Source organism: Perognathus longimembris, chromosome 24, assembly GCF_023159225.1.
Source record: "Perognathus longimembris pacificus isolate PPM17 chromosome 24, ASM2315922v1, whole genome shotgun sequence".
Classification (NCBI taxonomy): Eukaryota; Metazoa; Chordata; class Mammalia; order Rodentia; family Heteromyidae; genus Perognathus; species Perognathus longimembris.
In genome coordinates, this window is record NC_063184.1 from 30,396,083 (window position 1) to 30,408,386 (window position 12,304).

General features: G+C 43.0%; 1 protein-coding gene across 8 annotated transcripts in view; it reads right to left on the bottom strand.

Annotated features, from left to right (window-relative positions):
- Positions 1–2,177: 2,177 nt before the first annotated feature.
- The window catches only part of Gab1 (GRB2 associated binding protein 1), an 85,118-nt gene continuing 74,991 nt past the window's right edge, over positions 2,178–12,304 (bottom strand). For 5 of the 8 annotated variants that reach the window (XM_048333703.1, XM_048333705.1, XM_048333704.1 and 2 more), the window contains 5 exons: positions 10,736–10,825; positions 8,921–9,014; positions 7,169–7,292; positions 4,883–5,005; positions 2,178–3,541 (listed from right to left, as the gene is read on the bottom strand). In XM_048333703.1, coding sequence (XP_048189660.1) covers positions 3,383–3,541; positions 4,883–5,005; positions 7,169–7,292; positions 8,921–9,014; positions 10,736–10,825 — 590 coding nt within the window. In that variant the 3' untranslated portion in view covers positions 2,178–3,382. The remainder of the gene's footprint in view (positions 3,542–4,882; positions 5,006–7,168; positions 7,293–8,920; positions 9,015–10,735; positions 10,826–12,304) is intronic. The other 3 variants (XM_048333706.1, XM_048333707.1, XM_048333702.1) reach the window with 1 other exon arrangement.

Sequence of the window (12,304 nt, forward strand, 5' to 3'; positions counted from 1 at the left end):
CCGTGGGATATTTTGTTAGCACTTTGATAATCACGACGTGGAAAGTAAGAGGGTGGGGGTGGGGGTGGGGGTGGGGGGGCAGCACTTGGGAAGCAGAGGCAGGAAGATTGAGTTCAGGGCCATTCTGGAAACCTTGGCTCAAAATACCCAAATCTAAACCTATCAAGCAACCCTCCCACCCCCAAATACTGGTGTTCCGTCTCCATTTTTTTTCTAATTCTTGGCAGTACTGGAATTTGAACTCAAGGCTTTTCACTTACAAGGCAGGTGCTCTACTGCGGAGCAATGCCCCCAGTCCTTTTTTGCACGACCTGTTTTGAGACAGGGTGTCACTTTTTGCCTAGGTCCATACTCCTTTTCTTATAAATTCCAGACCCTGCTTGCATGATCAGCACACTCCACAGTCTTCTGTTGAAATGGAACCTCGTGGACTTTTCTGTCAGGGTTGGACTAGAACTATAATCCTCCCATCCTCAGCCTTCTGCATGGCAGGGAAGACAGCTACGCACAGACACGGGCCGTGGTACCGGCTCTCAGGATGAAATGATGTAGCAAACGTTCTGCAAGGGCTAGCCACCAACTGTGATCTGCCCACCGCCGCCTCCCAAGTAGCTAGGAATGCAGATATACTACAGACACTGGGCTCAAGAATGAGAACTACAGAGGAAAAACCACACTGAACACACTTGTAATTCCTCTGGATGTTCACAATAGCTTTAAAGAAAGTTTGTTTTTTTTAGAGCTATTGTGATCCACTGAGAGGTCTATTTTAGACCTTTTTATGCTTAGTAGTTGTTTGGTTTTAGATACATAATGTAAGAAAGATTTTTGCTTATGAATCAGTCATTTGTTTATTTTCTTTGTGCTGATACCGGGGCTTCAATTGAGGGCCTGGATGCTGTCCCTTAGTTGTTGTTGTTTGCTCAAGGCTGAAACTCAACCACTTGAGACTCAGCTCCACTTCTGGCTTTTTGGTGGTTAGTTGCGGATGAGAGTCTCATGGACTTCCCTGGCTGAGTTAGCTTTAAACCACGATTCTTAGATCTCACCCTCCTAAGTAGTTAAGCTTATGGATGTGAGCCACCATTGCATTGCTATTACTGTCCTTAGGCCACAACACATGTTCACTTTCTAAGTAGCTACTACAACTTAGTATCATTACCAAATTATATACATAATTACATAGTCATGTGTGTTTGGATAGTTTAGGCAAATTTCTATGATTTTAGATTTTATGTTGTGGGTTTTGGTCATGGGGCTTGAACTCGGGGCCTGGGCACTATCCCTGAGCTCTTTTGGCTCAAGGCTAGTGTTCTACCACGTTGAGCAACAGCACCACTTCTGGTTTTCTGGTGCTTTATTGGAGTTAAAGATCTCGTGGATTTTCCTGCCCAGGCTGGCTTTGAGCCACAATCCTCAGATCTCAGTCTCCTGAGTACCTGGGATTATAGGCACAAGCCACCAGTGCCTGGCTTATGTGTGGTTTTATTAACAAACAAACATCACACACCAAACTCAAACAAAGATTTTTTTTTATTTAAAAATTCACCTCAAAATTCAGTTCTGGGTTTTAGTTTAAAAAGAAGCAAACATTTAAAAGCATCAAATGTTACTAGTCTACAATCGTCTTGTTATGAACACTTAGTGTGTGGAACAGGGGAACAATCCTAGTACATTGATTAGGCACACGGCCAGTGGGCCCCAAGCGGGGTCCGTCTGTATACTCAGGCAACAATTAGAGGTCTGACGTAGGTGGTCAAACCACGATGGCAGGCATTGCAACCTCTACTTCCCCTCTAAAGGCTGTCAGGGCGTCTCAAATCAATACCTGGTAACTTAGGTCAACTAACAAAACCCAAGCGACTATCCCTGCTTTCTAAATTACACTGCAAAGCCAAGACAGACGCAGGTCACTGTGGCTCCCTGTTACTGGTGGTCCGGATGTCCAGACCAGGGATGGCATTCTAGGCAGAGCAATATCACTCCTCTGATCGTCGCAGACATCTGGCTGGAAGGGATCCAGGATTGTAAGATTTCACATTATAGCAAGGCTCCAGTATGCTATGAATTGGGACAGTGAATATCAATCACAGTACAAAATTCCTAATGTTCTTTTTTGACTGGAAAAGCAATAGGTGCTACATAGGAGAATTGCTTATATACCATCTATCTCTTTTAAAAAATGGAGATATAAAACATTAATTGCATAGGGATTTAAATATAAGGCCAAGAAGGATATATATATATATGTGTATGTATATGTATACATACACACATATATACATATAGTTTAATCATAGAAAGGGCACTATGGTGTCATAAGATAAGAGTTTCATTCTTAGAGGAAGAATCTGAATGACTAATGAAAAAAAAATCACAGTATGTGGCTGGAACTAAGAGTGAATGTCAACGGATTCATTAATCCCCAAATGGAAACTTAATTGTTAGGACTTAACAAAAACACAACTAAACCTCATTGTCTAGACCTGATCAGTGTATTTGCACATGAGTGCCCAGTACGTACCTGATTAGTTACAGAACCTACCTTTTGCAAATAACATTTAATACATGTTAACAAGTGTAAAAGTACATCTACCAATGAGTTGAAGGCTTGAGAGTGTAATTACATTTAATCTGTCAAAGGTACAAGATCCCACCCAGCAGAATCTTCACTCAATGAACCAAAACAACACTGTAATTAATGAAAGATAACAAAAGTTCCACCATTAAAAACTAAATGTACACAAACCAAAGAACTAGGTCCTGACCCCAGTAATATACATTATCTTCAGAATTTGTGAAAGGCAATGAAAGGTCAAGTCCAACTAGACTATGGCTGTAGTTTAAGCTGAGAGTTACCACCTGATATTTCAAGTAGGAAAGTTAACTTGTCAATCTACTCATTCTAATGGTGTTAAGACTATAGCTTTGACAGCAATTTCCAAATCTTAAAAAAAACAACAACAAACAAACCAACTAGCTTTAGTTCACTTAGTATTGTTACATAGAGTAGTGTGAAGAAATCCAAGAACTCGGTTAAGATACACTGGGAATCTAAGCCAATGTTTTTGATGGAAAAGTGCATAAATACAGTAATACTACAAGTGCAGTTAGCCATGGGAGACGTGTTTCTCTGGTAGCCAAATGTTACCACTTTCCCACATTATTTACAAGCTTGCGGATTGTTGGCGTGGCACGAAGCACCGAAGCACCGTGTATGGTCTAAAGTGTTCCATGTTGTTACAGGTCCTTTGACTTCAGCTCTGCTCGCCTGAGGATCAGTCCATCCATCTAGAGTGGAAGTGTGAGGACCAACTATCTCCCCAAATGGAGATCTTTCCAACGCACGTTACATTTGCTCAGACAGGGCCATGGGAGGCCTTCATTTCACGCTCTTGGTTGGTGTTTCCGATTCCGTGGACTGTCTCCCATCGGTCCAGGCTTCCCGGGTGCTCTTCAGAGCCAGGGTCTTCTGCTGGTCTACCACCACGTAGTCCACTCTCTCGTCTGCTACGCTGCTGCCCGAGCCGCTGCTCTTTTGCTACAGAGAAAATACAAATACAAAGAAAAATACAAAAGTGCCACCTAGCAAGGAGTTTCTGAGTGAAGTGTCACATTCAAAGGCACGGACTCGACGAACGCTCATGTAACTGGATAGCTTCAAAATTCAACTGGGGCTCCCCAAATGATATTACTTCAGTGAAACAGTAGTGTCTTTCCCCTAAATCTTTGCTGCTCTCTCTTAAAAAAAAAAATTATGTGTGTTGTCAGAAATGGGACAGTGCTCAGGCTCTTGAGTTCAAGCCCCAGTACCATACCAAAAGGGAAATAGAGAGACAGCCATAGAGACACAAAGAGATAAGATACAAAATATAAAAGTATAAAAGAATAGTAATGGTATGGAAAATAATTGTGAGAGGTTAATAAAAATGGACATGGTAGTCAATATATCTAATCAAAAACCTCCGAGAAAATATTTTTAAGTGAGAAGAGAAGCAATATTTAAAGAGATGACTGAATATTTAAAAATCAAGTGTTGTTTCTATACACTGTAAGTAACAGCCAAAAATGGAATTAAGAAAACAATTTTACTTGTAAATAGCTTATCAAATGAATAGTTATGGGCAGAATAAATAAGAAAATCCTATGTCAAGACACACTGGCGTGAAATTACACAAAACCAGAGGCACAGAACTATAGTAGAATATTGTCTGCTATGTACTGAGAAGTACTGTCAGTTAAAAAAAAAAAAAGCAAAACCTTTAGTTTCCATGAATGATGGCAAAACACACATTAAATTTAAAAAAAAACTATGAAGAATTTATCACCAGCAGATCTCCATGAAAGGAATGAATACTACTATATTTTAGGGGGACGGAAATTTATTTTTTACAGAAGCAAGGTTGGAGCTACCAGAAGGATAAAGTTAAAGAAATAGGAAAACAGTAAGAACACATAAAAATGTTTATATAATATAATAAGAATGGGCTGGGATGTAGCTAGCTTAGGGGCAAAGTAAAAAAAAAAACCAAGAGGAATAATAACATTGTCTAATTTGTAGACTAAACAAAAATATACAATTAAAAATGTGGATGGAAACTGTATCATCTGAGCTAACATTCTATGGAAGGAAAAGTCATGGACTGGCATCTGTTAAGAAATTATCTCAAAGTAACCACTGAAACTGCATTGAGTTTATAAATTCCCTTACTGTGAGGAAATTAAAGTTGATTGGTCCCCAAAGTATGACTGCTATATGGAACAAAACTGCACTAAATAATAGACTATTTGGGCTGGGGCTAACGCTCAGTAGACGTGGCTCTGGGTTCCGAACGGCCACCATTCACTCAACCCATCTATCAGAGAACAAGGATCCACTCACCTTCCGGGGCGGCGTCGATTTCCCAGAATCTAAATCTAGATCTAGGTATTCCACTTGCTTGTCCCCTTTGGGCTTGACCATTGGGCTGCTTCCCCCATCCAGGCTGTGACTGCCAAACAGACTCTGTGACAGCATCCACAAAAAACAAAACAGTGGTCAGACATCCACAAGACATCCTTCTCCTCTCTCTCTCCCTGAGATCAGGCCTCTTGCTGTCTTCTCCAGACTGGTCTCCCAACGCCCAATCTGAGGTGATCCTCCCTTCTCAGCCTCTCAAGTAGCTGGGATTACAGTCATGTATCACCCTACCCAACGCATATTACTTATCTTGCTTGCCATCCACGGAAGCCCACCTGTCTCTCAATAGGATATATCGTTAGGACAATGACTGTCTGTTTAGAAAATTAAACTTTCAGGATGAAAAATAAGTAAAACTGGATTCAAACGTAGAGAAAACTGAAAGTACGTTCAAAAGGTTGCTTTAAAAAAGTTTAAATTTGGCTCGACTATGACGCAGATGTCAAGCCATCGCTGGCTATAAAAAAAAAAAAGCAATCTAAACATTCTTCGTGTGTGCGCGCGTGCGCCGGTACTGGGGGCGTGTGCTTGGCCTTTTCCATTCTAGACATGTCCTGTAACAGTACTGCACACTCAAGTCCCACGAGCACGTGAGCCACACAGGAAGGGCACCGATCGCACAGCTGCCACGGCACGCTGGATTGAGGGAGGGCCTTTCCTGTGCATGACGGGGGCCTGAACTCAAGGCTCTCTCGCTCCGGCTCATCTGTTTTTGCTCAAGGCTGGCCCTCTACTACTCGAGCCACACCTCCACATCTGACTTTTTGCTGGTTAATTAGAGAGGAGGCTCTTGGATTTCTCTGCCTGGGGTGGGGGGGGTGGGGGGGTGAGAGTAGGGGCTGGCTTTGAACCTACGTTCTTAGAACTCAGCCTCCTGAGTAGCACCCTGCCTCGCCTCGTGAAGGAGAAAGAAACACACCAGATTTTCTGAAGTCATCATGATTTATTTTGTTTCTCTGGTTTTCGGTTTCTTTGTTTTCTGCTTTGTGTCTCTGTATCTAATCTAACCATCACTCTTATCTACTAAAACACAAATAACAGAACAAGCAGTAAATCCCGGTATCAAGGGAAGCAAAAGCAAAATGTGTTTAGTGGTTAAAATTCTCAAACATCTGAGCTATTTTCTGCCAACTGCCTGATTTCTGGAAAACAAAATGTTTGCTCCTGTTAGGAAAGTCCTCGTGCCTGTGTAACATAGCAACTTGAAACATACTGTGCTTGTTCTTTTCATTTTTTTTTTAAACCTAAGGAGAAGTTACTGAACGATTATAAAAGACCTTCTGGATAAGAAAATTTCACCACAAGACTGTCATGCATTATACTATAACATTACACTATAACATGCTCCCAGCATCTTTTTAGAATATCAGAACTCAAGTATATCTCAAATGAAACGTAACCGGCAATTTTCTCTACAGCTGCGGTCGTATGGGTCTGAAATGTCGCCCTGATTCTCATGCAATGAAAGCTTTGTCCTCAGGATGGCCCTATGGAGAGGCATTGACACTGTTTATGTGCCAGTAGCGAGGCTTGAGGTCAGGGCCTGGACACAGTCTCTTGGTGTCTTTGCTCAAGGCTGGTGCTCTACCACTTGAGCCACAGCTCCACTTTAGGCTTTTTGGTGGTTGGTTGGGGATAAGAGTCTCATGGCCTTTCCTGCTGGGGCTGGCCTTGAACTACAACCCTCAGACCTCAGCTTTCTGAGCAGCTAGGATTTCAGGCGTGAGCCACCAGCACCCAGCAAGCCGGTGGCATCTGTAAGGGGGGGCGGGGGGTAGAGAAGAAGTCTTTAGAATATACCCTGCCCCCCCCCCGCCCCCACACTCTACTTTGCTTCCTGGACATGGGGTGATTGGGTTTGCTGGACCAATCTCCCCTGCCTCATTCTACCAAGAGACCCGAAGCAATGGGATCAGCCAATCACAGATGAGACCTTCCAAAGCCTTCAGCCAAAAAAGAAACCTCTTGGGTTCGTCGGGCTGCTTCCCTCGGGTCCCCGCCTGCCCCTCTCCTGCTTTCCCGGCGGGACAGCACAGCCTGGCCCACTCCTGGGTGGGAGGCCTGATGCCTGCCTGCCCGCCTCTGACTGACTTTCCCCGCACACGGGAGGCACGACACGAGGCCACGTGGATGACCCGGAAGGGAGGCTACAGGGGGAAGACGTCCAGGCTGCTGGGCGTGGGAGATGAGGAGGGAGACTCGGCCTACCGGGTCTTCACCGGCCAGGGCGGGGTTCATGGGGACGTAGCTCTCCTCGCTGTCGTGGGAGTCACTGCTGGACGTGGTGCTGTGCACGGAATCCGGCCGCGGCGACAGGGGGAATCTGGAGGAGCTAAGGGCACAAAAGCTGTCAGCCTCCAGCCAACCGCCCGAGGTCACCCCCAAAACCAAAGCCGGCCCGCGGCTGCGCTCTCCCCCAAACAGCCGCGCGTGCCCGCAGCTATCCACCCCAACCCGTGTTATGGCGCGTACAACTAATACCTGTAACCATATTAAAGAAAACACTTTGGACATAAACACTGTTTTCATATAATACAGCAGAAAATAAGTGTTACCAATAACTCTGAATACGTACAAAGCCAGACTGGAAAAAAACAAAACAAATCTATATAAATACTTCTATATAAACATGTGAACAAATCCCAATTAAATAAACCTCACAAGAGGCTACTCCATTTTTAAGATCAAGAGGCCTCCAAAATTTGGGGTCTTGTGGACACTTGACACTTGAAAAGTGATTCATAACTCCAAGGTACTTTATGGGTTATTCTACTGGTTATTAGACACAAAAACAGATGTAAGAGAATACAGAGAGCCCCTATGCAGGCTGCAACAGGTCTACCCCGTCGATCATAAAAGCTCCCACTACGTGGCACTCTGGAGAGGGGGAAATGACCTTATTTTTATCCCCCAGTTTTGAGGACTGACATCGGGGCCTCCGTTGGATCACCCCAACAGCCAACAGTACCTTAGGGAAAAGTGCTGTTTGGTTTGTTTTGTTTCGTGGTACTAAGGCTTGAGCTCAGCACCTTCCAGCTGTCAGGCAGATGCCCTACCACCAACCTATGCCACCAGCTCTGCTCGTCACTGCTCATTTCTTACCTTAACAGGTGTTTTATGTATCTGTTCTTGTTTCCATTTCATGAGTTCACTTTGACAAATTAATATTACTTTGTAGGATCAGAGGCACATAGTCATCGTGCCTTCGTGTTCTCCTCCCTTAAGACACTGTTCATTTTTCTTTGCCACACGTGGGGTTTGAACTCTGGGCCATGCTCTGTCTCTGAGTTCCTTTTGCTCAAGGCTAGAGATCTACCACTTGAGCCACAGTGCCACTTCTGGTTTTTTCTGTGATTAACTGGAGATAAGAGTCTCATGGACTTTTCTGCCTGGGCTGGCTTTGAACCACGACTCTCAGCCTTTAACCTTCTGTGTAGCTTCAATTACATGTGTGAGCCACTGGCACCTGGCTGACACTGGTTATTTTCAAGACAGGATCTTGGATCTCTGTATTTGGACTATGAGCCACCTTTTTGTTTAGACCTCCTGTCGTAGCACACCTCACCATCTCACCTTGTCACCATTCACAGGAAGTCTTGAACTTTCCTGCCTAGACTGGCCTGGGCTTTTTCTTTTTTTAGTGATGGTAGAATCGGGGCTTGAACTCAGTGCCTGGGTGCTCTCGCTCGGCTGTTTTTGCTCATGGCTAGTGTTGGACCACTCCAGACACAGGTCTACTTTCTCTAGGCTGGCCTTGAACTAGATTTTCCCATTCTTAGTCTCATACGTAGCTGGGATCACAAGTGTGAGCTACTGGTTCCGGACTATGAAAATAGTTTTGACTTTACAGAACCTCCAAGAGAAAGGTTCTCCATACCATTCTTGGAGACCATTTTCCTTGATAACGAACACTCCTGGATAGCCATGATATTCAACTGTCCATTCGCACCAAGTACTTACTCTCGAGCAAAACTCCTGGTGATTGGAGATCTCACGGGAGCCTGCAGTTCTTCCCATTCTGGTAAAGGTTTTATTTCTAAAGGTGCTGGCTTAGCTGAAAAGAAAATGAGAAAAAGAAGCCCTTAGTATACAGAACCTTGGGAAACAAACAAAACCCACTCTCTATTTCTCAATTTCTAGTTGCTGGCCAGAGTACATCTAAGCCTAGTTAATCTCACAGAGGTTCACAGATGTCACATACCAAGGTTAGAGCTAAAGAGTGGCAAATGCTAAATTAGGTAAAGTTTCGTGATTCTTAACTCAAAGCCTAAAGCTCTATTACAACGTGTTGCTTTGAAATGTACATAGAATATTTTATGGATATAAACTAAAAGACTAAAACGAAGGAGAGTAGCGTACACAATTTCTTCTGTGGTTACTTGACTTATACTTTTCTTTATTTCGGTCATTCATTCATTTTTTACTAACTTCATCCTCACACGAATATGGGATGATCTACGTGAAAGTGTTCCAATTATTCAGTACTCAAGCATCCATTTTAGAGCCAGGTATGTAAAATGATGAATAGGCAGCATTAGAGATAAAAACAGTTAAAACAAGAATCAAACCTTTGCTTAAACCAAGAGTTAACAAGCAAATATTTTAAGACGATTCCTACCCAAACTTGAAACAAACAAAAGAATGATTGTATCCTTAGATTCAAATTCAGCTCTGGGAAATTTCCGTAATTAACTTTAAAGCAATCACCTCATATTAGCTTAATTTAACTTAGGAGCTCGCTACTAAATGAAAGAGAATTAGGTAATGCTAACATTTTTCATTAATAAGGGGTCTTCTCTTATTATCTCATTACCCCAGTAGACAATTATACTTATATGCACCTCATAGTCCCTGGTCCCCCTCCTCCTATTTCTTAAGGAGGGGTGTTATGGGATCTGGGCCTTTTCAGTCAAGACTGACTGGAACCCTTTTCAGAAATGTATGGAGTAAACAACAAAAACCCAAATTAATACAAGCTGTATTAATTAAATTTCAGGAGACTGCTTAAGCATATTGTGTACATCTCAGTTATGTTTCATCCTACCACTTCAAAGAAAAATGGGCATTTTTCCATTTCCTTAGTCTTTGCTCACAAGTATAATTTTAATCAACGATGCTATAAGTACCATGAAACTACAAAATAAGTGTTCATTTTAAAGGTCCAAACAGACTCTCAGAAGCTTACAACTGAGTATTTTGTCAACTCAAATATATGAAAGGCTAGACGCATTAAAATCAAGTTAAAAAAAACTTTTCTTATCTGCATACTTAAAGAAATGTACAGAATATTACAGAAATATGCCGATTTAAGCTTGTTCTTTTATTTTTTTACTTATTTTTTGCCACCAAAAGGCTAACGGGAGCTTAGCTCTCAACTTTTAAGTAAAGGCATACTTAATACATGGAAATAATTCTTTAGTCTTAGAACAAAATACATACATATATGTGATGTATATGTTATATATACATACGCATACACAGATAAACAACTGTGACTCATAAGCAATTCACAAACTTAAAGAAAATGAGTGTCTAAGTTAAGGGAATAATGCAAAAGACCAAGCTGACTACAACACATCAAACGTTTAACATGCTGCAGATAAAGGTGGTAACAGGCAGACTCCTCACGTGTCACGAAAGGCATTCATTTTAGAAATACCATGCTGGGACTTTATTTACAACAGCAGTTGTAAAGTAATGGAGGAAAACCATTACAAACTAAAATGAACTCCCAACCCACCCCCCTGCCCCCGCATGCAGGGCTAAAGTACATACCCTTTCTTCTCGTAGCAAAGTCACCTATGGTTTGTGAATCAGTTCGCTCTAAACCATGGGGTTTAGGTCTTAAAATTTTAGGACTTTGACCTAATTGGTAAAAAGAAGACTCTCTTAATAGAATGTTATTGTTAAACTGGGAAAATGGATTCTATAAAAAGGAAATTGGGGGGGGGGGGCGGGGAAGGAACCAGGGCCCTGTGCAGAAATGTTCTATCTCAAAAACATGAGGAAAAGACTCCAATGTGGCCACCCACGAGCCATGATTGGCACGGTGAAGGGAGGAGCTTGCATGCAAGCGTGGAGGAAGCAGAGGGTATAAAAGGTGTTAGGTTGAGCGGATCACCAGCCTGGTTAGTAATCCTGATGAGAAGGAACAGGGGAAGAGCAGGTGACGTGTTAGTTTTTCTTCTACATGTCTTTAAAAACGGGATCCAAAATTCTTAGTCCGAACTCATTAACTCATTAACATGTTTTCTTTTCTTTCTTTTTGGCAGTCCTGGGGCTTGAACTCGGGGCCTGAGCACTATCCCTGGCTTCTTTTTGCTCAAGGCTAGCACTCTACCACTTGAGCCACAGCGCCCCTTCTGCCTTTTTCTGTGTATGTGGTGCTGAGGAATCGAACCTAGGGCTTCATGCATGTTAGGCCAGCGCTCTACCACTAAGCCATACTCCCAGGCCCTGACATGTTCTCTTTCAAATCTGGCATCTCATGAGAAAACATTACACCTCCTTTTCCCCTGAAAGTACTTTCTGAAGATGGGACAGATGTTTTCCACACCTAGTTCTGACAATTCCTGTACTTCCTGACCCACACCCTTGTGAAGACACATACAGCAAACACACATTTGCTAATACAAGACCAAATGTGTCGGTGTTGATGGTGATTTGTTTCCTGGGATACTTAGGACCTGCCCACTGACTTCATCTTGCAAGAAATGGATATGGTGCTGGTTGTGGGGCTTGAACTCAGGGCCTGGCATTGTCCCTGGGATGGTTTTGTTTTTTGTTTTTTGTTTTGGTCAAGTTGTGGGCCTGGGCACTGTCCCTGGGCTCTTTTACTCTTTTGCTCAAGGCTAGCATTCTACCACTTTGAGCCATAGGGCCACTTCCGGTTTTCTTGTGGTGAATTGGAGTCTCATGGACTTTCCTGCCCAGGCTGACTTTGAACCATGATCCTTAGATCTCAGTCTCCTGAATAGCTAGGATTACAGGCGTGAGGTGTTCCGTTTTTTGAACTCTTCTTCAATTTCGTGTTAGATCTTGCAGCATATTCATAGCCACACACTAGGTCAACTAGACAGCAGGAAAGGAGCTGTTAGCACACTTGTGTGAATGGCTGATGTAACTCTGAACTCAGGCTGTGGCTTAGGGCACTACAGACAGAGACCACAGACAGCTGCCACGTGGGTGGTGTGATAGTAACGACAGATAGCTTTCCGTTCCATTGGGTCTCTTCGTGTTTTCCCTGTGGCTGTCTTCCACTCTCTCCCTTTTCTGAACCACCTGTTTTCCGCAGACTCTTTAGCTTTCGTTGTCAACCACCGTGGTTGTTCCGCAAGGGCCAGG